The sequence below is a fragment of the Sprattus sprattus genome (genome assembly GCF_963457725.1).
Source record: "Sprattus sprattus genome assembly, chromosome: 8".
NCBI lineage: Eukaryota > Metazoa > Chordata > Actinopteri > Clupeiformes > Clupeidae > Sprattus > Sprattus sprattus.
In genome coordinates, this window is record NC_137927.1 from 7583900 (window position 1) to 7609157 (window position 25258).

The 25258-nt window shown below is 44.9% G+C and overlaps 1 protein-coding gene across 1 annotated transcript in view; it reads left to right on the top strand.

The window, feature by feature from the left end:
• Positions 1-1451, top strand: part of tbc1d2 (TBC1 domain family, member 2) — a 14384-nt gene extending 12933 nt beyond the window's left edge. The window contains exons 13-15 of the mRNA XM_080843644.1: positions 1-33; positions 525-646; positions 849-1451. The exon at positions 1-33 is cut by the window's left edge and continues 153 nt beyond it. Of these exons, the coding sequence (XP_080699770.1) occupies positions 1-33; positions 525-646; positions 849-1050 (357 nt within the window). The 3' untranslated portion in view covers positions 1051-1451. The remainder of the gene's footprint in view (positions 34-524; positions 647-848) is intronic.
• The last annotated feature ends 23807 nt before the right edge of the window (positions 1452-25258 follow it).

The following is a 25258-nucleotide window of genomic DNA, read 5'->3' on the forward strand; positions in this document are numbered from 1 at the left end:
CTCTGGGATGCCTTCCTCTACGAGGGTAGCAAGGTGTGTGTGTGTGCATGTGTATAAGCGCACGCTCATATGTGTGTGAGTGTTTGTGCATGTCTATATGTGTACTTGGGAAAGGGAAGGGGTTGTGTCAAGCTCCCTTATTGTGTGTTGCACAGGAGAACTGTGGGATCACTAAGTCACTAAGTTGATTCATGAACATTACTGCAGTGCACTAATTGGTAATTGGAGAGGGCATAACAGGACGAAATGGTTATTTTGTGTTATAATTTATAACAACTTGCAATATTATAAGTTGATTGGAACTCCTTATTGCAATGCACTGTGTCGAACCGTAGTATCCAACCGTAGTATCTTTTCCATGAAGCATTGATTTGTTTGTTCAATTTTGCCATTATGTTATGTGTGTGTGTGTGTGTGTGTGTGTGTGTGTGTGTGTGTGTGTGTGTGTGTGTGTGTGTGTGTGTGTGTGTGTGTGTGTGTGTGTGTGTGTGTGTGTGTGTGTGTGTGTGTGTGTGTGTGGTCAGGTCATATTCCGCTATGCGCTGGCCCTGCTGAAGTATAAGGAGGAAGAGATCCTAAAGATGCAGGACAGCAGTGAGATCTTCCAGTATCTTTTCTTCTTTCCCAAGACCATCACTGATGCCAGGTCACACATGCACACTCATCAAACAAGCACAGGCTTGTGTGTGTGTGTGTATGTGTGTATGTGTGTGTGTGTGGGTGTAGTCTTGGGTGCAGTGTTGACCTACAAGAAGTTATACACACACATACTTACACAGGTACAGGCACATAGGCAGGGAGACTGCTATTGACTCACACAATCATGTCTGCACTTATCCCCCTGACAGGAAGTTGCGCAGTGTGGCCTTCGGTGAGTTCAACCCGTTTCCCAAGAAACATTTGCGCAGCAGAAGGGCGTGGCATCGAGAGCGCCTGGAGGCGGAGCTTCGTGAGAGTGAAGCCGAGCTGACGAGGCAAAGCTCCCAGCATGCTGAGCGGCGCGACAAGGCACTGGACGACCTGGCCAGTGACGACGACGAAATCAACTGACCTCGCACTGACACACAGAAGCACTTATACAGACACAAGCACCAGCTGTGCCTGACACAGTAGAACCTTCTTCCAACACATTTCCACAAAACCTAAGACTTTTGGAAAATATTCTCCTATCCTTGCTCACCTCCCCACACACCTCTGATGGACCTGAATATTGATGTTTTCCTGTTGTGTCAGAAGTAGTGCTTACATAATTTTGTATCATCTTACTGTGTTACCCATATCCCTCATATGTACTCTGTCTATGTCTCAGTAAGAACCCATAACTGACTAATTTGCATTCATATGGATTATGTGAGAAGTTCTGTGATAGCATTTACACTCCTTCCCCGTCCCCAGATAGCCTCCTTCCTCCACAGAACATGCCTGTGTGAAGTGTCACGCCTGTGTTCACACTACCCTTCCATGACCGCACACTGACCTCAGACTCAAGAGCACAAGGAGCGACCATCTCCATACGGGAGCGACCATCTCCATACGGGAGCAGCCAACATAACCCCTACCAGCCGTGCTCTCATCTCAACATTGTAACAATCTCAAAGACACAGCGCTAAGTTCCTGAATGAGATATACTGTGTCTATGTCTATGTGTGTGTGTGTGTGTGTGTGTGTGTGTGTGTGTCTCTGTGTATGTGTGTGTGTGTGTGTCTATGTGTGTGTGTGTGTCTCTGTGTATGTGTGTGTGTGTGTGTGTGTGTGTGTGTGTTTTAAAGCCAATCATCCTTACTGACAAGCAAAGAGACTAAAGTATCCTTGAGTTTAAAGGATCAGTAGTGACAATTTAGTTTTAGAAGAAAAACAATCACTCACCCCTGATAGGCCACACTCCCTCAGTAAAACCCCTCAAAGCAAGGATCATTTGGATGACATTGTGCAAGTTTGAATGGAGATTGTATTACTTTAATGAATATCAATTTGAATCAAAACAATCCATCAGAAAAACAATTGTATTATGGATGACTCATAAATAAGTTCAAATAAATATTTATATTCTATTACAAACCAAACAACACTTTTCTGTATTCAACCACTAGAGGGACCTAATACCATGCTGTTCCTGCCTCTTAATTGTGCCGCTTCAGTCTAGTACAGAAGAGGAGTGGGTGGGGGACATTCTTTCTGTGAGAACACACACACACACACACACACACACACACACACACACACACACACACACACACAACACAAGCTCCTACTTCCATATTATTTTTGATATGTGTTGTAATGGGCTGGCTGACAACTGCCTGTGTGCTGGACTGGACCACAGACTGGGGTCTTGACTTGGGTCCCGTCCTCCCCAGGGGGGAAGAGCTGCAAGCAGACCAAATGTGGGACAAGGTGCACCATGTTTCCAACACTGAGAAGTATCCTAAAGCTATGAATAAGAAACATTTACATTCTGCTTTCAGCTCATAAACACCTTATTTTATCCTCTGGTCAACTCCACAGCAAACCAGCTAGGCCATAAAGATACAGGCTAATTTTTTTTTTGCATATGATCCATATGAAGAGCACAATGCTGTTTGTCATCTAAAACGCACGCTTATTTTACAGCGTAACATGTCTTTATTGATAGACATCCAACATGCATCCAATACAGGCCCATCAAAGGCAACAGCCCTTAAGCAAAGCAGCAGGCATCATGCAGCTCAACCATTCCGTATTAAAATGGCACTGAACACAATAGAACAAACCAAAGTCCTTTACAAAAGCAAGATACCAATAAAAAGTTGATAGAAAAATCTTTGGTACGTTTTGTTTGGGTTGAACGTGCTCCTGGATGCTGCTTACGTAGCACTGTTAGATAGAGTAGAAATTATGCAGCAATGGCACAAGCGGCTCATGGGCTAGGCAGGTAAAAGAACACATCCATATGATCTTACTTCTGACAGTTAAAAACCAAATGAAAATGTTCTCAATATGGGGGATGAGGGGCTAAGGGTAGTTGCAGTCCAACACAGAGCCTGGCCACCTTACGCACACACACGCACACACACACACACAGGCGCTCACACACACACACACACTTCCCACCAGTGATGTGCATGGCCAGGCTGCAACCGCACCATGACTGTCTGCACATCATGGGCACTGAAAATATCTAAGGGGGGGAGGGGCACACCTTAGTTTGAATAATGGCTCTTTAAGTGCTCGTCATTCACAAGTCTCACACCTTGCAAAGTCACCAGTACCGGGGGGCCCTGTGTAGGAGCCAATTGTACATTTGTTGGATTTCTTTTAATTGAAGGTTGAGCCACCCTACTGGCAGAGCTAATTACTGACACCTGGCATGTTGATTAGTACCGCCTCACCTGTGTTAATTTAAGATGTGAATAACCACTAGGCTAGGGCATTTGGACATTTTATTTTCGTGGAACCTGTCGTTTGGAATATTGGAGCTTTGGAGACGCTATCAGGTTTTTCAATTGATTCTGTTGATTCTATCAGTTAACATATCTGTTTTAGTTATATCGTCAACTTTATAATTTATATTTCTGTTATTAAAACATATGGAACTATTGAAAACTCCGACGGCGTCTATATGAAGTGACTTATTGGAGGACACTACATAGTATGCTGTCAGAAAAAAAGAATCAATAGATGGACTTTCAGACTAAGAGTGCCCTTTTGTGCACTGTGGCGTGTTTTTGCTAATTTACTTTGGTAAAAAAAAAAAAAACAACAACATTTGGGTTACATGGTGTTAAGGTGTGCCAAGGCCAATCATTTCAGCTGTTTGAAACTGCGTTGTCAAACAAGCATGCCTATAACTATTTTTTTCAGAAATCGTTGGAATGGAAATGAACGCCAATAATGACTGCTTCTTTCTCCTATCTCTCCTGGAAGACAAGTTCCACAATTCCTATACTCAGAGGTAGGGCACTGAAAATGCGAAACTTCAGTTAGGATTTTAATGCTGAAAATGCTAAACTTCAGTTAGGATTTTAGTCTCTTTCGTTCTCTTAAATCACTTATATTTTTCCCGTAGCTGATAAGGAAAACTCAAGTAGGCTATGCTTTACATATATTTTGATTTGCTTCGTTGTATGATGATGATGATGAGTTCGTTATGTAGGCTAGTGGGTATGGGAAGAATTGTTTAGAATAGTTTAGCAAATTGTTAAGTCTACCTATTCGGGTAAAAATATTCCTTAAATGTTCCTGAAGAGACAATTTGATTCTCAGTGAGGTCTGTGTAGTAGACGGAACATCTCACCATACTGTTCTTTTTGTAACGACCTCCTACTGTATAAGAATGTGGAAAAATTACTCATGTTAACGAATGAAGAATTCATTGGTTTTGTCAGTAAAGAACGTTTGTCGTCTGACTGTCTGTGTGAGGAGTCAGTGCACGTGGCGATCATGTAGGCTAATGCATGCATGCTTCCATGTCTGGCCATGTGTTCTTGCATTGCAAGGAAACCATTACCGATTTTTACAGATGCTACAGTTTTTTTTAAAATTTCTTATTATTTTTAGGCCTACAGTGTTACGTTTCACTTTTTGTTTGAATGGGGTTTTCCATCCGTTGTGTGCATGGCCACATGGCGTTTTTGGTTCTAGCAACACTTTGTTCCAGAACTCATGTCAAGTGTTACAGTGCATCGATGAAAAGGTAAGAACGGTTTTTATAATCCGTTGTCAAATGTTTACGTTGATATTGGGTAGTAAGTCCTTTCATGATATCGAGTTTCATTGCGTTTTTGTGGTTTTTACTGTGATTAAGCTCATTTTGAACTAGTGCTATGTGCAGGTAGTCTAGCTAGCTAGTATTATAACCGCCATGATGTCTGCCTCAATCGCACATTAAGCCATCTAAATGTAAAGTGTGTGTATAATTTAATTCATTGGCACATTTTTTTTTAATTGTCAATAGAACGTTGTCGACATTAATTCCGTTCATATGGTGTGTTTGGCTACATTTTACAACATAATATATATATATATATATATATAACATATGGTCAGTGTTGGGGAGTAACAGAATACATGTACCGGCGTTACGTATTTAGAATACAAATTACGAGTAACTGTATTCCGTTACAGTTACAATTTAAATCGATGGTATTCAGAATACAGTTACATTGTTGAAATCAATGGAATACATGACGGTTCTTTATTTCACGATTGTATTCACTCTCTAAATAAAATAAGGCAACTTTATGCATTTCCCAGAAGCCCCAACATGAAAACGAATGAAAATGTTATTTGCGTGATCAGTCTGCTAATGGAGACTGAAGAGGAGCCGGTGCCAGAGCCGGCATAAGAGAGCCAGGGCAGGAATGCGTTTCTATCCTGGACATTTAATAAGCATTTCATGTTAAAGCAAGAGAAGGGAGGACGGAATATAACTGTGCAACCTCCTTTCGGCTTCGAAAGACTCCACCTCCAACTTGAAAAAGCATCTAAAAGTAAGTTTATTTTTGAATTCGCCCAGGGTAGTCATCTGCTAGTTTAACTGGTCATCTTGCTATATAACATAGTTGTATCAGCCAGATGTGCCCCTTTACATTCTCCTATGTGCTGATTTAGTAGCCCCGGTGACCAGTAAAACTACAGCTTCCCTTGGCTAATTCAAAATAAACTTAAGTAATATTGGTTTTTGAGTTTAACATTGTTTCATGTGGGCAAAATGATATTTGATTGCATAGTTTAAAAAAATGATATTCTTTGCCATCATCTCATTCAGTTTGAGCTTACATTTTGTTTTGATGGACAGTTTTTAGTGTGTCATTTCACATCTGAGAAAATAAAGAATAAAGAAACTGTAAAGGGAAAATTGTGGCTACTTTAACCAAGTAAAACCTCTTTTGCGTTAACATGGTCTTATAGTCTTTGTTCCTCTACAGCAAATTATAATTACAAAATTGCACTTTCAGGGAGACTTGGGCCCAACCCATTCAGCCAGTTGGAACAGTAGAACACACCAGAATAGGCCTGTTTAGTAAGCAGGATTTGATGGCCGCATTCCTACACTTATAAAATGCAATTCAATGTGGAAGTATTCCAAGTATTCAGAATACAATACTCAGATTAGTTAATGTATCGGAATACGTTACAAATTACATTTTTGGGCATGTATTCTGTATTCTGTAACGGAATACGTTTTGAAAGTATCCTTCCCAACACTGCATATGGTCTACTGTCCCTGCTACTCTACAGCAAGGACAGGGAGTGTTGAAAGTAGGTGAAGTGGTGTTCATTACACAGCATTTTAGATGGTAATGAGTTGCTTAATTATACATTTATTTTGGGTTGATCTGGCCAGTTTTGAGTCGGACCTTGAGTGACTGGCACAGCTAACAGCATACTAGCCAAGCCTATGATCAGATGCTAGCAAGGGGTCCGTTAATTTAGTTGTAAGCGACTTTAGTCAGCCTCTAGGGATTCCTTGACCTTAAGGTCATGTATCTGTTGCTTTGTGAAAGCATCTGAGTTTTGTTTGAAATGAATCGTCTTAGCCATCTCAAATGCCGTCTCTGGTGCTCCGTCCACCCCAGACATGGTTCCACCTAGGGCTGTCGCCTACTACCTTATAAAACAATATTACCCTCTATGCCATGCATTAAGTATAGGCGTTGTTTGGTAAAAAAAAAAAAAAAAAAACCTAATTATGTAAACGGTCAAATTTAGACAAACTTGTGTGTACTTTTTCCTGGTTGCGGGCTGGAACCATTGTTTAGAATTTGATGCGAGGTTGCGTCGAAAGGTTTACTAGCTAGGCCAAAACGGCGGTATTTCCGGTTGTAGTGCATTCGACATAATATAAAAACATTTCTATGTGTATGTATTTAGAAAGCCCAAAACATCTTTCAGTGTACATAAATACATGTGTTTATTACTTGACTGTGAGAAACGTCGCATCCTTTTACAGACTCAGTATTGCTGGAAGTTTGAATGTAAACAATAGCTTATGTATCTGCTAGCTTGACTGCTATCTGATCATGTCGACGTTCAATAACGAAATAATGATTGAATCAGGGCTGCCAAGTTTCAGAAAATGACAAGAGTGAGAATTTAGAGTCAGAAGCGTTCGGCCGCCGACCACAAAATTTGGCCTTTTTTAACATCGATTTATACCTTAAGACTGATGTCCTCACCTCCATGCCAGCTGCTTTCCCTGCACTGTGGCCTCCTAATATCTCTTAATTAACCAGAAATTAGAAATGAAAATTGTAACAAGAATTTAGTTTATTTGTCAATATTATTTCAACCAACTCTCCATCATACTGCCTGTTCTTGGTACGATGCGCTTTGCTTTTTATATGCCTTGTCTACCTTTCCTTAATGGGCACAGCTGTTCTAGTGCTGTGGCTGCTTGTCGTGCTCCTTCACTGCATTCCAGACTTCAAGGACACTGTTCCTCTGCTCTGACATAAGTGACAACGTGCCCTCTTGTCAGGGCAGTCTACACTAGCACAGGGCAGAAGATTTCCAGCTTCTGAAAGCCTTAAGGAGGGTTTGGACTGCAGGCATCCTCCTGTTGAAAGAGAAAAAAATAAAAGCTCTATGAATAAGGTGAGTTAAAATGTGTACATATGTTTTTGTTAGCATGATTTTTGCAAAAACACAAATTATCATTCCACTGTATTTCATTCTAGAAGACGCACAGCTACTCACAAACAGTGAACAGTGGAGCTTTCCTTACTGCTGATTTTGATGTGGCGCCGAAGGTCATCAGCACATCGTCATGTGCCTTCTCGTCGCTCTGGTACACCTCTTCAGCCACATCTGGATCGAGCTGACCAGGCTGAATCACCTCTTCAGGAAATCGCTGACGATGGACCTGGCATTTTGTAGTACGAGACGTTTGCAGAAGGGCACACCATGTTTGTGGTACATGCCACCTGTCGCTACCCCATCTAAGTCGCCCATGCTCAGACAAACGGTTTGCAGCATAAGGCTCAACATTAACATATGGGGCTTGTCTTAACGCATAATGTGGGTATATATACAACAACAATTGACATCTCACATGACACAGACCTAAGGGAAAGGGGGGGGAAAAAACACAGAACAAAACAAAAAAGGCAAAACAGCATCCCCGTATATTTCAGTATATGAATAGGACAGATCAATAGTACATCAATACTGACAAGATATACTACAGTGACAAGATATATGAAAATATATATTTACAGTTCTAGGCCAGGTAACACATTCACTTGTTTTATAAAAGGATACTATGTTTTGCTGCGCTCTTCTAGTGAGCGACGTATGGCACTGCTGTCTGCAAGTATGGCAGTCCAGACTATTCTCATTTGTTGTTCCATGTTGGTGGAGTGAACTGTCTAGCACTACCAGAGCAGGGGCGTCCCTCTCTACCTTTTAAAGAAGCTTTTGAAGACCCAACTCTTCAGAGAGCACCTCCCGTCCTAACTGGCACTTCGACTAGTGCTTAACTTGCAATTACAACAGTTACATTCCTGCACTTCATTTTATTTTCTATTTTGTTTCTTATATTTCTTATGTAAAGTCGTATTTATTTATTTATTTCACGACGGCAGCCTCGGCGAGGTCATCCCTCTTGGTGCGGCAGTAGAGGGTGTTGCCCCAGTGCGTCCTGTACAGCTGGTTGAACTGCTGTGGCTGCTTGTCCAGTTCGTCCACCTCGTTCCACGCCTCGAGGACCCTGTTCCTCTGCTCCATTGTGAGAGACAGCTTGCCCTCTGTCAGGCCAATCTCCAGCAGCACGGAGCAGAAGTTCTCCAGCTTCTGAAACCCTGGCAGAGGCTTCTGGCTGCAGGCATCCTCCTACAAATGCGGTAAGTTAAAATGTGTACAGTTTTGTTTGTTTTGTTTTGCATTAATAAATACACTGTATTTCATTCTAGCAGACACGCACGGCTACTCACAAAGGCTGGAGGGTGAGTGGCTGACGTCTCGCTGCTGGTGAGGCTGATGTGGTGCGGGACGGCGTCCAGCACGTCTCCGCGTCTGTCTGGTACGCCTCGTCGTCGGGCTACCCGGGCAGAACCACCACCTCTTCCGGACCGGGACCGTCGTTGGCGATGTCCTGCAGGGAGAAGGGCCCGGACTCCCCGTGCTCTGGCTGAAAAGGTACTCCAGCCCGAGCAACTCGTCAGACTGCACGTCGGCAGGAGCACCGAAGTTCTCCTCCACCGTCTCCCCGAACAGCTGCTGACAGCGAGTGTTGAGGCGGTGCATGAACGGCGCGGAGTAGGTTCTTTTGTGCCGTCCTCTTCCACCAAACACGGCGTCCGAGCCCCTGTCCGAGTTCCACCGCGCAATGCCACTGAGCAGGTAAACCTGATAGGGCCGGGCTGCGCAGTGGGAACCTGATTGTCACAATAAAAGGTATTAGAATAATGACATGACGTTTTGATTTGTTACAAGACAAAGTATATAGTCAAGTACACAGACTCACCTGGAATCCTGTTGGGCAGAAACTTGTGGAATCCCTCAAGGCTGTTGCTTCCACACAGACATTTGTAAAAAGGCACGTCCACGGTGTTGAATTTTGTGGTGCGTGCCACCCTGTACATTGGCATGCCAAGTGGATCCTGGAGGCACTCCAGGTGTCGCTTCTGCGCCATCCACATCTGATCGATGGCATCTGTAAAAACACACACACAGTGTTTTATTGTCGCTTTGTATGCTACTCTATCCATACCGATGTTGTGTAAACTTTTTTATGGGGAGTTTCATACCAGGCAATTTGAAGAGGCTCACTCCACTCTCGTCCAGTCCAGCGGGACCTTTCAGCTCCTTGATGGCCTGGTGAATGAGGCGGAACGTCTCCTGAGGTCCGATCGTGAGTCTCCTCACGTGGTGTCTCATCTGATCCCTCGGCAGGTGAGTCCGCACCACATCCTCGTCGAAGAGAGGGCCCAGCCTCGCCTGGTCTCTGGACCTGACGACCTCGATGAGCAGCTCCAGATCTCCCCGGTTGTAGGCCAGCACCGCCCCGGCTAGCGCAGACTTAAACGCGGCGTGGGAGTCTGTGCGGATGGCCGCGTCGAACCGGTGAATCCAGTGGAAGATGTCCAGACGCACGTTCATCCTACCATCCACCCAAGGCTGGAACAATCTCCACCGACGTTGGCCCCTGCGCGCGGCAACACCCGCGGTCCACGTAGAGTATTTTGGGGAGCGGCTGATTGGCGAGTCTGAACCTCTCCGTCACTCCGCGGGACATCGGCCTCAGCATCGCCGTGGACTCCTCGCAGGTCAGCACAAACGTCACTATTTGGGAGAACTCGTTTCCGATGCTGCCGAGCCTTTACCCTCCCCAGACAGTTCCTTCACCACCTAAACAGCAGGACAAATTTGCACACAGGTCACAGTTTCAGTGATGATGAAATATGTAGTGTAGTGTTTTGTAGCCTACAGTATGGCATTATGTTTTGATTTACATACTTTCTTGGTTGAATCCATTTTCAGAACAGTGCCAAAAGTGGAGAGGATCTGGGCACGGTAGACCTGTAAGTTGCTGGCCTCTGCCATCAGGAAAACGTGACTCAAGAGCCACGCAGAGGGAAGCTCTCTTTGACGAGGCGGAGGCTTGAAAGCGTGCCCTATCGCCGAGACAATCCCGCCGGGTGCGGTTACGGACATGAGGAGGCTGGTGTACAGGTCCACGCATTCAAGGTACTCCTCTACGTGGTTCTCCTGTACCTGCCGCCACACCTTGATCATGGTGTTCCCTTCGGTCCGTTCCCGCAGAAGGCGCACAACCTTGTCCACGCCACGCCTGTAAGTAGATTCGCATTTGATACATTGAGGTTTTTATTTTTGTGTTTTTTTTTTTTAAGTTTGTCATTATGTTCAGTGTACTCACTTGCTGGTGAGGATGGCAGGGAACTTGGCTTGATGAGCCACGCTCAGTTGGGAAATAATGGCAGGATCCCACGCAAGCGAGCGACCCATTTTGCCTCCTCCCTCTCTGCTCCTGCCTGCCTTTAGGCACGGTCCGCAGCACAGCAACTCTGTAAGCATGGAGTACCAGCTGGACACGTCACAGATGTGGCGTACCTGAAGTACAAATGGGGAGAGAATCAAAGCATTCAAAAGCAAGAAAACTATTATTTTGGCATGGTTACATACATAGGAATAAATATTAAACTGTAATGTAATAACTCTTAACACCGGTGAAGGGAGTTTATACCCAGGGGTGGTAGCCGGACTTGTATAGGTGTGCGTTGCTTTCTGCACCAGGACACTTGTCACCCCGAGGACACTTTAGGGAGTACTTCCACACCCCAAGCGGGCGCCACACAAACACTCGACTCCTAAAAAAAGAGCTGGGCCGTCGGCAGACCGCCAGTCACGTATCCCAGAGCTTCCGGAGGGTAAAACCACATGTGGTCACTCTTCATCACCCGTCGCCTCTTGAGCTGACCGCTGATGTCTTTGTAGGTGTGGACTGGGGTGAACAGCCCTCTGTCGGCATCCTCTTTGAGCCAGGACACGTCGGCAGATGGGATGCCATTGGGGTCTTCCCACAGACGCTGGACAACAAATGTAATGCAATTATCTGAATTTTGTAACATACCAGTTTTGAATAACCAAAGGCAAACAAACTCATTAAGCCAAAGAGATTTAAACAATCACCAATTTTAACAATGCACATTCTGCTCTGATACCCTGGTTCATATACACTTACTTGCTCCTTATCAGTGATGTACTTCCTGAAACGCTTAATTTGCACACTTGTGATGTGGGTCACTGGCGTGTGCGGCCATCTCTTTACAGAACTGTGAGCCCTTGTTATAGCTTCCCTCTGCTCAGAATGATAAAGCTCTGTCCTGTTCTTCATCGCGAGGTACTGGCTATACAACTCCCACATCTCCAAAAAGGTGCTGTTCTCGAAGCCCCTCTGACCATAAATACACCGGTCAACATTGGCCTCGAGGTGACATGCCACTTGTGGGAAGCTCTGAGCGTACTCAGTGAGTAAATCCTTCACCCACTGGTTCCCTAGCTCTGCCTTCCTCTGTGGGTTCGGCAGCTCAGCCCTGTGTTTGTCTAGTAGGCTGCGATCACATACATCGATGTAGTACTATCATTGCATGCAAACCTGAATAGCAAACAGCCAAACTGGTACTTTAAAATGCTAAGCCTAAATTGGTATGAAATATATATTATACTTACTACTTCATGTAGCCCACATCGTTTTCCACAAGCCAGTGGAATGATGCATTCAGGTACTGGCCAAATGGCACCACCAGCTTCCCCAGGCACAGTTGACGAAATGGCCTGGGGATGCCCTCTGCTTGCAGGAGCATCTCTGCGTGCGTCAGAGCAGTGGCCTGGCTCAGCAGCTCCTGCGGAGGCTTGGGGAACACCATCCTCTTCTCCCGATAGTGACGTGACTCTTGAGACGCCACCAGTGCAGCCTGTTGCCGATTTTCAGGGGTATCTGGGTTGACAACGCGGATAACTGGGCTTGCCATATTCAAAACTGTAAAACACTAATACAGTAACGCCCAAACATCATAAGTATTGCTATAATAATAAACGAATTACGAATATAATGATGAACGCAACATCAATAGTATTGCTATAATAATAAGCGAATTACGAATATAATAATGAACGCTAACATTAACTGCGTAATTAGGTAATTGGGGTCACCGAAACGACTTGACTGCACAAATTAGTTATTCAGTGTTGTATAATTCAACCCATTTAACACAATATATTACAGTAAAATCCACAATTTAAAAGTACTACGATCTCAAGTAGCGGTACCGTTACCTGTCGACAGAACCCCGCAAGGCAAACAAACACATTAAGCCAAAGAGATTAAAACAATCACTATTTTTAACAGTGTTCATTTACTGTGCTATTCTGCTCTGATACCCTGATTCATAAACACTTACTTGCTCCTTGTCAGTAATGTATTTCCTGAACCGCTTCATTTGCACATTTGTAATGTGGGTCACTGGCATGTGCAGCCACCTCGTCACAGAACTGTGTGCCCTCTGTAAAGCTTCCCTCTGCTGAGAGCTATATAGCTCTGGCCTGTTCTTCACAGCGAGGTACTGGCTGTACAGCTCCCACATCTCCAAGAAGGTGCTGTTTCCTAAGCCCCTCTGACCGTAAATACAGCGGTCAATATTGACCTCGAGGTGACATGCCACTCGTGGGAAGCTGTGAGCGTACTCAGTGAGGAAATCTTTCACCCACTGGTTCCCCATCTCTGCCTTTCTCTGTGGGTTGGTCAGCTCAGCCCTGTATTTGTCTAGTAGGCTGCGATCACATACATCGACTTAGTACTGTCATCACTAGATATCATTGCAATCAAAGACACTTTGCAAACATGAATAGCAAACAGCCAAACTGGTACTCTAAAATGCTAAGCCTAAAATGGTATGAAATATATATTTATACTTACTACTTCATGTAGCCCACATCGTTTTCCACAAGCCAGTGGAATGATGCATTCAGGTACTGGCCACATGGCACCACCAGCTTCCCCAGGCACAGTTGACGAAATGGCCTGGGGATGCCCTCTGCTTGCAGGAGCATCTCTGTGTGCGTCAGAGCAGTGGCCTGGCTCAGCAGCTCCTGCGGAGGCTTGGGGAACACCATCCTCTTCTCCCGATAGTGACGGGACTCTTGAGACGCCACCAGTGCAGCCTGTTGCCGATTTTCAGGGGCATCTGGGTTGACAACGCGGATAACTGGGCTTGCCATATTCAACACTGTAAAACACTAATACAGTAACGCCCAAACATCATTAGTATTGCTATAATAATAAACGAATTACGAATATAGTAATGAACGCAACATCAATAGTATTGCTATAATAATAAGCGAATTACGAATATAATAATGCACGCTAACAGTAACTGCGTAATTAGGTAATTGGGCTCGCCGAAACGACTTGACTGCACAAATTAGTTATTCAGTGTCGTATAATTCAACCCATTTAACACAATATATTACAGTAAAATCCACAATTTAAAAGTAGTACGATCTCGAGTAGCGGTACCGTTACCTGTCGACAGAACCCCGCAAGGCAAACAAACACATTAAGCCAAAGAGATTTAAACAATCACTATTTTTAACAGTGTTCATTTACTGGGCTATTCTGCTCTGATACCCTGATTCATAAACACTTACTTGCTCCTTCTCAGTAATGTATTTCCTGAACCGCTTCATTTGCACACTTGTAATGTGCTCCCACATTTCCAAGAAGTTGTTGTTTTCAAAGCCCCTCTGACCGTAAATACAGTGGTCAACATTGACCTCGAGGTGAATTGAGGCTTGTGGGAAGCTGTGTGTGTACTTTGTGAGGAAATCCTTCCCCCACCGGTTCCCTATCTCTCCCTTCCTTTGTGGGTGTGAAATCAAAGACACTTTGCAAACATGAATAACCAACAGCCATAATTGCAAAAAAAAAATTATAACCCAAACCAGTCTTTTTTTTTAAATTTTTTTAGTTTAGTTTTGTAGTGCACCATTAATTAGTGTAGGCCTACATCATTGTAAGCCTACGGTACTTATCTTTTCAACTGAATTGGAACAAAACACACATTGACTATAGCTAATTTTTAAATAACATGAGTAAAGAAGACAAATTATAGGTCAATGTTTTATAATATAATAATATGAAAAAAAAGTATTGATAAGGGGTGTAAAAAATAACTGATACATATCAATATCCGTTTTTAGCCTGTGAGATACTACTACATACAAGCGTGAAGTCCCGTATCGGTATTAAAATGACATAAACCGGTTTTTGGCCACACAAAACACTCACTGACCTGTTGCATTTTATCTCAGTCAGAACAATGACAGCCTTTAATTGGCCAAGCCGGCATAGCATAAACCAATCAGGCTGTATTCTCGCAAATAACGTCCCGAGGTTCATGGAGGTATTATCTACCTGGAGAGAATGACAGATTACAACTCCCATTCATTTCAAAGGCCAATGCTATGCTAGCTACGCTATTCATTTCAATGGCCAATGCTATGCTAGTTACGCTATGCATTTCAATGGCCAATGCTATGCTAGCTAGCTACTTCAGCCAAGGACGTTAAATCGTTGTTGATTGCGTGATACTACAGACATCCTCGGATTTCAATAATTATAATAAAGAGGAGAATATTTGTATCATTAACAATTATGTTAAACATTTATAGGCATGATTCCGAGACCGAGCCATCGTGATGTCCTAACATAAATAAAAGCACTGTATGAACACTGCAAATGGCAGTGAATGAATAAATAAGCACTAAACTCAAACCTGTGGATATAGCCATAGTGGAATAGAATGGACACATCTACATTCTGTAACAGTACCTCCATCTCTGTACCGGTGGTCTTTCAAAGTTGGTAAGAAGATATTTAAGACGACACTTTAAAAAAAGTTTGAGAATAAGGTTCCATTGTTTCCTGTCAACTCTGTGTTTTCAATCATTGAACTGCATCGAATCGTACTGAATCGGTTTTTTTTAATCAACATTTATCTTTTCTTTTATCGTATCGTGCCCATGTATTGAGATACGATTCGGATTGTCTTTTTCATGAGAGATTTACACCCCTAGTATTGATGCTACTAATACAGTTCTGTTAAATAATAGCATTTAGGTTCCAGTACCACTGGCTCAGATCTGCTTCGTAGAACCCTTATTTGCTGTAAAATGAATCCTAGGGGAAACACTGAATGTTATGCTTCAATTGTTATTTCAATATTGACCAACATAATTGTAATTTAGCAGCTGTAGCAGAATTACATTAATTTTGCAGACTTTAGAGGTTTGATATTAAGTTTTTGTTTAAAAGCCTTTATAGACCAAAGATTTATGAAAAGATCATGTTTACCAGGTAACATGAGCATTTTATACATCATGAGTCTTTGCTGTTGCAGTGAATTTGTTGGAGATAGACCGATGTTTCCATCTATGTTATCAGAAGACAGCCGTTAGTTCGCTAGCAAGCTTTTCAGTGCTTACTATTCTGTTATTCCAAGTGTGTTCTGTAATCAAATGGGTGTTCTGTAATTTGTATATTTGCACTCTGTGTATATAGATGCTTCGTTGAGTGTTTTGCTTTTGTTTTCTTATTTTTACCTCCAGCAAGGAGGTTATGCGATCGGGTCCGTTAATTTATTTATTTATTTGTCCGTTTGTCTGTCTGTGGACAAGATTTCTCAGAAACTACTGGGCGGATCTTTCTGAAATTCCATATCGGTCCTGGGACAGCCCCATTAAAATTTCAGGATGATCCGGATCTGGATCCGGATTTGTGTACCGCCTTGCTGGAGGTCAGAAATCTCTGATAGCGCTTGTTTAATTGTACAGCACTTTGGTCAACATCAGTTGTTTTTAAATGTGCTTTATAAATAAATTGACTTGACTGTGTACTGGCTCATTGCAAACCTCTTTTCAGTGGGGGTGTCTCCTGCTTAATTAAAGTAATGTGCAATAATATTTGCTATGTTATGATTGTGTGTGGTCACTTGCGGTATCATAGCTTCTTACTGCATGGGGGGAACGTAGTCAGACTTCAGCGCTGTTGGAGAGAATGGTTGGCCTTGGGAGTCTAAAGTTTTGGGTATAAGTTTGCCGTGAGTTTCAGTTATGCTGTAATACCACTTTTCTCCGCTGGGTGGGGAGTCGTATTATAACTAAATTATAGCTTGTGGCAGTGCTGGCCTACAACCGCGAAGACCTGGAGCTGCTCATCAAGGCCATCAGAGCCAGAGACCTGGCAACGCTGGACACACTCCGATGAGGATGTGGTGCGCCATCACATATCCAGGGATCAAACGAGACACCACGTGAGGAGGCTCACGTGGACATTCCGCCTCATTCACCAGGCCATTGAGGAGCTGAAAGGTCCCGCTGGGCTGGAATACAGTGGAGTGAGCCTCTTCAAAACACCTGGTATGAAACCCCTCATAAATAAGTTTACACAACATCGATATGGATAGTGTAGCATACAAAGTGAAAATAAAACACTGTGTGTGTGTGTGTGTTCATAGGAGCCATTGATCAGATGTGGACAGCGCAGCAGCGACACCTGGAGTGCATCCAGGATCCACCTGGCATGCAAATGTATAGGGTGGCACGCATCACTAAATTCGGCAGCATGGACGTGCCCTTTCAAAAATGTCTGCGTGGAAGCAACAGCCTGGAAGGTATCCACAATTTTTTTCCAAGCATGATTCCAGGTACAACAAGTGTAGTCTGTGTACTTAACTATATACTTTGTCTTGTAACAAATCAAAACGTGTCTTTTCTTATACCTTTTATTGTGATCAGGTCCCCACTACAGCCCGGCCCTATCAGGTTTACTTGATTAGTGGCATTACACGGTGGAACTCGGATAGGAGCTTGGATGCTGTTTTTTGTTGGACAACAGATATATAATTATACAACACTGAATAATGTTGTGCAGTCAAGTCATTTCGGCGACCCCGATTACCTAATTACGCAGTTACTGTTGGCGTTCATTGTTATATTCGTAATTCGCTTATTATTATAGCAATACTAATGATGTTGGGGCGTAACTGTATTAGTGTTTTACAGTGTTGAATATGGCAAGCCCAGTTATCCGCGTTGTCAACCCAGATGCCCCTGAAAATCGGCAACAGGCTGCACTGGTGGCGTCTCAAGAGTCCCGTCACTATCGGGAGAAGAGGATGGTGTTCCCCAAGCCTCCGCAGGAGCTGCTGAGCCAGGCCACTGCTCTGACGCACACAGAGATGCTCCTGCAAGCAGAGGGCATCCCCAGGCCATCGCGTCAACTGTGCCTGGGGAAGCTGGTGGTGCAATCTGGCCAGGACCTGTATGCACCATTTCACTGGCTTGTGGAAAATGATGTGGGCTACATGAAGTAGTAAGTCAAATATATATTTCATACCATTTTAGGCTTAGCATTTTAAAGTACCAGTTTGGCTGTTTGCTATTCATGTTTGCAAAGTGTCTTTGATTGCAATGATATCTAGTGATGATAGTACTAAGTCGATGTATGTGATTGCAGCCTACAAGACAAATACAGGGCTGAGCTGACCAACCCACAGAGAAAGGCAGAGATAGGGAACCAGTGGGTGAAAGATTTCCTCACTGAGTACGCTCACAGCTTCCCACGAGTGGCATGTCACCTCGAGGTCAATATTGACCGCTGTATTTACGGTCAGAGGGGCTTAGGAAACAGCACCTTTTTGGAGATGTGGGAGCTGTACAGCCAGTACCTCGCTGTGAAGAACAGGCCAGAGATATATAGCTCTCAGCAGAGGGAAGCTATACAGAGGGCACACAGTTCTGTGACGAGATGGCTGCACATGCCAGTGACCCACATTACAAGTGTGCAAATGAAGCGGTTCAGGAAATACATTACTGACAAGGAGCAAGTAAGTGTTTATGAATCAGGGTATCAGAGCAGAATAGCACAGTAAATGAGCACTGTTAAAATTAGTGATTTGTTTATATCTCTTTGGCTTAATGTGTTTGTTTGCCTTTGGTATTTAAAAACTGGAATGTTTCAAAATTCAGATAATTGCATTACATTTGTTGTCCAGCAACCCCGACCCCAGGCAAGCACCCCCTCACAGAACTTCAAGTGTGAACTGCCATGGCCTGGTGATGACACCGAACTGCTAGCTGCAAGCCAGTGTGTGGAAGGTAAGTGAGATACAAAGCTTATTAAAGCATCAAACTTTTATTTATTATTAATTCAAAATACAAAGTACTTTCTTTGGTAAATTCTCAGATTCGGTCCAGCAGTCAGTCTCAGCCCAGAGCTGAGGCCATGCAGCCCGAGGCCACCACTGCTGTGCACCCCAAGCGCAGGCACAAGCACTCGTCAAAGGACAAGCAGCCTGAGGCCACCGCTGTCCAGGCCAAGGCAACCTGAGGCCACTGCTGTCCAGGCCAAGGCAACCTGAGGCCACCTCTGTCCAGCCCAGGCAACCTGACGCCACTGCTGTCCAGGCCAAGGCAACCTGAGGTCACCGCTGCTGTGCACCCCAAGCAGAAGTCGAGGCACTCGTCCAAGGACAAGCAGCCTGAGGTCACCACGGTCCGCTGCTACACGCAGCCCGAGTCCCCGTCCACAGCACAGGGTCATGACTATCCAATGGAGTCGCCTCAGACTGATTCACCTGTAAGCGATCCTCACATGATTGACAAGCAGTGTAAATGAGAACAATTAGTTTGACAGGTTTTTCTGTAAATTGGTTGTATGTTTTAACATAACCTGGGACACAATAATAACCACCTCTTGTAATACATTTATATGTGTGTTCCAGGTGGAGCTAGAGGGTTCGGTGCGTCTTTCGGAAGACCCCAATGGCATCCCATCTGCGGACGTGTCCTGGCTGAAAGAGAACGTAGAAAGAGGGCTGTTCACCCCAGTACACACGTACAAGGACATCACTGGTCAGCTCAAGGGGCGGCGGTTGATGAAGTCAGACTGCATGTGGTTTTACGCACCAGAATCTCCTGGCTACGTGACTGGTGGTCTGCCAACAGCACAGCTCTTTTTTAGGAGTCGTGTGTTTGTGTGGCGCCCGCTTGGGGTGTGGAAGTACTCCCTAAAGTGTCCTCGGGGTGACAAGTGTCCTGGAGCAGGACGCACCGTTCACCTATACAAGTCCGGCTACCACCCCCGGGTATAAACTCACTTCACCTGTGTTAAGTTATTACATTACAGTTTAATATTTATTACTATGTATGTAAACATGCCAAAATAATAGTTTTCTTGCTTTGGAATGCCTTGATTCTCTCCCCATAGCGACTTCAGGTACGTCACATCTGTGACTCCCTGCTTACCGAGGTGCTGTGCTGCGGACCGTGCCTAAAGGCAGGCAGGAGCAGAGAGGGAGGAGGCAAACTGGGTCCGCTCGCTTGCGTGGGATCCTGCCATTATTTCCCAACTGAGCGAGGCTCATCAAGCAAAGTTCCCTGGCATCCCCACCAGCAAGTGAGTACACTGAACATAATGACAAACTTTAAAGACCACAAAAAACAACAACTACAACAAAAAAACACAAAAAAAAAAAACTCAATGTATTGATTGTGAATCTACTTACAGGCGTGGTGTGGACAAGAAGGTAGTGTAACCAAGGTAACACCAAGGTAACACCATGATCAAAGTGTGGCGGCAGGCGCAGGAGAACCACGTAGAGGAATACCTCGAATGTGTGGACCTGTACACCACTCTCCTCGTGGCTGTAACTGCACCCAGCGAGACCGTCTCGGCAATAAGGCACACTTTCAAGCCTCCACCTCCTCAAAGAGAGCTTCCCTCTGCGTGGCTCTTGCGTCACGCTTTCCTGATGGCAGAGGCCAGCAATGTACAGGACTACCCTGCCCAGATCCTCTCCACTTTTGGCACTGTGCTGAAAATGGATTCTACCAAAAAAGTATGTAAATCAAAACATAGTGCCATACTGTACACCAGGGGTCCCCAACCTTTTTTGCACCACGGACCGGTTTAATGTACGGATTTTTTTCACGGACCGGCTTCAAGGTGTCATTTTACACGTCATCCATTCATATTGATGTGAATCATTCAATTGCACCCGTGAGGCAACCGCGAATTTGATAGAATGAAGCCCGGTCTGCTCATACACAAAAACTAACATTAACGTTAGGTGGAGTCAATTTGCTGCCAACACCATTGTATTACGAACGTTAAGTGCATGAAAAATACAACTCACCAAAACTCTGAATCAGTGCTTGGTCTCCATGTGCCGAAGCAGTTTTAAAGGCTTCATTGGTGCTAGCTTGTCGCCACATATTAAACAGAGCAGAATTGGTGCGTGAGAATCACCTGTTGCGATAAACCCGTATTTTAAGTATGACTCCAGGTATTGTCTGTTGAAAGAAGCTTTCTTTTTTTGAGGTCGTAGGCTCCTCTTCTGGCTCCTTAGTTGGCCTTTTCACCTTTGCAAAGAAGCTCTCCAAAGATGTTTGTTTTTTTTACTAATTTTCGCTAGTTTAAGTTTGTGGGCTTATTTGAGTGACGTATCACTTGAACGAGAAGCGTCTTGACGTGACAAAAGGCACAGGCGAATGTGACGTCTGGGAAAATCCGGTCTTTTTTCAAAATAAAACACCTTTCAGACGCTAATAATTAATACAGCGGAATTGATATAAATAATTTATTCTTTCTGTGCGGCCCGGTAACAAATGCCTCACGGACCGGTACCGGGCCGTGGCCCGGTGGTTGGGGACCACTGCTGTACACTACAAAACACTATACTACATATTTCAACATCACTAAAACTGTGACCTGTGTGTAAATTTGTCCTGCTGTTTAGGTGGTGAAGAAGCTGTCTGGGGAGGGTAAAGGCTCGGCAGAGTGGTTCACAAGCATTGGAAACCAGCACTGCCAAATAGTGACGTTCGTACTCACCTGCGAGGAGTCCACAGCGATGCTGGGGGCGATGTGCTGTGGAGTGGAGGTTCAAACTCGCCAATGAGCCGGTACCCAAAATCCTCTACGTGGACTGCGGGTGTTGCCGTGTGCAGGGGCCAACGTCGGTTCCAGCCTTGGGTGGACGGTGGGATGGTCATGCGTCTGGACAGCTTCCATTGGATTCACCGGTTCGACGCGGCCATCCGCACAGACTCCCATTCCTAATACGCAGCGTTTAAGTCTGCGCTAGCTGGGGCGGTGCTGGCCTACAACCGGGGAGATCTGGAGCTGCTCATCGAGGTCGTCAGGTCCAGAGACCAGGCGAGGCTGGGCTCTCTCTCTGATGAGGATGTGGTGCGGAGTCACCTGACAAGGGATCAGATGAGACACCACGTGAGGAGACTCACAATCGGCCCTCAGGAGGTATTCCGCCTCATTCACCAGGCCATTGAGGAGCTGAAAGGTCCCGCTGGACTGGACGAGAGTGGAGTGAGCCTCTTCAAATCACCCGGTATGAAACACCCCATAAAAAAAGTTTACATAACATCGGTATGGATAGAGTAGCATACAAAGCGACAATAAAACTGTGTGTGTGTGTGTGTGTGTGTGTGTGTGTGTTCATAGGAGCCATTGATCAGATGTGGATGGCGCAGCAGCAAAGCCTGGAGTGCCTCCAGGATCCACCTGGCATGCCGATGTATAGGGTGGCACGCACCACAAAATTCAACACCGTGGACGTGGCCTTTAACAAAGGTCTGCGTGGAAGCAACAGCCTTTAGAGGAATTCCACAAGTTTCTGCCAAAGGAGAACTTCAGAGCCCCTGCTGATGTGCCTTCTGATGAGTTGCTCGGGCTGGAGTACCTTTTCAGCGAGAGCACGGGGGAGTCTGGGCCCTTCTCCCTGCAGGACATTGCCAGCGATGGACCTGGTCCAGAAGAGGAGGTGGTTCAGCCCGATGATTCAGAAGAGGCTGACGAGGCGTACCAGAGCGACACAGAGACGGCACGTGACGATGGGCTGGACGCCGTCCCGCACCACATCAGCCTCACCAGCAACGAGACGTCAGCAGTTCACCCTCCAGCCTTTGTGAGTAGCTGTGTGTGTCTGCTAGAATGAAATACAATATATTTATTAATGCAAAACAAAACAAACAAAACTGTCCTCATTTTAACTTACCACATTTGTATTCGCTCTCTCTCTCTACAGGAGGATGCCTGCAGCCAGAAGCCTCTGCCAGGGTTTCAGAAGCTGGAGAACTTCTGCTCCGTGCTGCTGGAGATTGGCCTGACAGAGGGCAAGCTGTCTCTCACAAAGGAGCAGAGGAACAGGGTCCTTGAGGTGTGGAACGTGGTGGATGAACTTGACAAGCAGCCACAGCAGTTCAACCAGCTGTACAGGACACACTGGGGCAACACCCTCTACTGCCACACTTAAGAGGGATGACCTCGCGGAGGCAGCTGTTGTGCAGAGGGTGAAGATGGCCAAGCGCTACGCACTAGCACAACAAGACATTAGTGCTCAGCACAACAGGCTGATGTACACGCTGGTGAAACTGCTGTGCTGCGCTCACCTCAAGGGTCTCGCACCAGTCCTGAGAAGGGCACCATCTTAAAGGCGTATGAGAGAATCCAGCACCGGGTTTTGGTGGAGGATCCAAGGATCCCCAAGATAAACATTAAGACTGTGCGGGACTTCATCCGGTGCCAGGAGAGGCTCCTCAACCTGAATAACACGAGGCTGCCATCGACCATCACAAAAACAATCTCCATCTCCTCAGCAGAGCTACCTCCCGCACGCACCAGCCAGCCATCCTCCCTCCACCAGACTACCCCCTGATGGACTATGTGCCCACACTAGGGGTGCAACGGATCATCATTGATCCGTGATCCGTTCGGATCATCTATTTCGGTTCGTCACACGCATGATCCGCGGATTGATTTATGAAAAAAAAAAAAAAAAAGTGCGCATGTTCAGTCCACACACAGCCGTAACCATTCCTGCTAGTTCCAGGGACAGAGCTACTTAACACGCTCTGGGTAAAAGTCTGCAACAGTTCCCTTTTCAATAAGCAAACAGTCCTATGGCTCGTTGTGATTTATTGTCCTCAGCGTACAACATGTAGAACAGTGGGCATGGAAAATAAAAGTAGGCTAGACTTCGGTGACTAGTGACTACTGTAACGATAACTGCTGCCTCTAGTGCTACGTCTGTTTCCATATACTCGCGCTGCCACACAAACCTGTCGCCTAGGTTACCACACAGACGTAACACGTAGCTGACATGGCGATTGCTAACATAAAGAAAAACCTGCAACACAGCGTGGTCATGGCGAGCGGAGGAACAGAAGAACTTGAACGCCCCACATTTAAATCCCCTGTTTGGGAGCATTTTGGCTCCCCTGTCAAATTGAATGCAGAAGGAAAGAGGTTGGTGGATAAAACCGTGATGGTGTGTAGGCACTGTGGCACAAGAAGCCATACAACAGAGGAAACACATCTATCATGGCCACGCATTTACAGCAACATCACCCCGGTGTTTCTCTGACAGGAGTGAAACCGAAAGCGGCTCAACAACCGCTCATCACCGCGGCATTTAAGCAGCCCCTTCCTCCACATGTTTATTTGTCTTGTCTATTTCTTTTTTTTTTTTTGCTGATCCGAAAAATGATCCGATCCGTGACTGATCCAGGAACGATCCGAACAGTGAGTTTTTTGATCCGTTGCACCCCTAGCCCACACCCAGCATGGCAGGGACAAAGGCCTTAAAGGGAAGGGCTGGTGTAGTGATGGCGCTGACCCAGCCTCGACCACTACCGCCGATCAGAGCCCCTCAACCGCTACTGCCACTGAGGATAAGGGGAACCCCCGCCGACACCTCTACCATCACCAGACCTGGGCCCTCCCCATCTTCTGCTACCCCTGCAATAGCTGGCCCCTCCACATAGCCCACGATGCCTGCCTGTCTTCAGCCCATACCCATCATGCCTGCCACCACGTCGCAGAGTCCAATGCCCTTGACCAGTCCTTTGTCCTGGTCAAGGGCAACATACTACAAACGCAAGCTCAACCACCCCTCAGATGTGGGCACCAAACTGCCACGGTTCCAAAGACTGCCAGCCTGCAAAATCTGTGGCCAGCCCATGCAGGGGCATAAAAAAAAATGAAATAAAAGTCTTTCTGCCCAGTGAAAATGATGTCCCCATCGAAAGGCTTGGACTGGAGAGTGTATGACAGCTATGAGCAGTTCATGTCTGTTTTCGATAGCTTTGAGTGACTTGTGCTTTGTACTGTACATATTGTAAATAGTTTTCTTGTTCATGCCTTATAAATGCTAAATCAATGATACTTTATTGTCTGTTAGTAGTGCCTGTGTTGTTCACTATGTTGTTGATGTTTCTTCATTTAATTCAGTACTTCAAATGCGTTGTGGAGTGTCAATAAATTAATGCAACCATGGGGGTATAGTTGTCTATCAGAAAACAAGTGCCAGATTGCAAGTTAGTTGTAAGAACATGTGCCTATCTCGTACGATGATATCAGATACTTTAGCAAAAAAGAGCAATAGAAATATAAACCTTAATATAAAACTACCTTTTAAAATGAGCCTCCCGATTATGATAAGTGCATTTAGATAAGGACAAAGCACTCACAAACAAATATGCTTTAAATAGCAATTTTCATTTATTGTAATCCGTACAGTTACAGTGAATGAAAAATTGCATAGCATTGGCTTATACAACTACAACATAGATGGTATAAGTTAAAATCTGTAATGACTTCAGGCAATGACACAATAAATAAACTGACTTAAATCAGATACTGGCAAGATTCACTTAATGTTTTACATATTTTGGATAGATT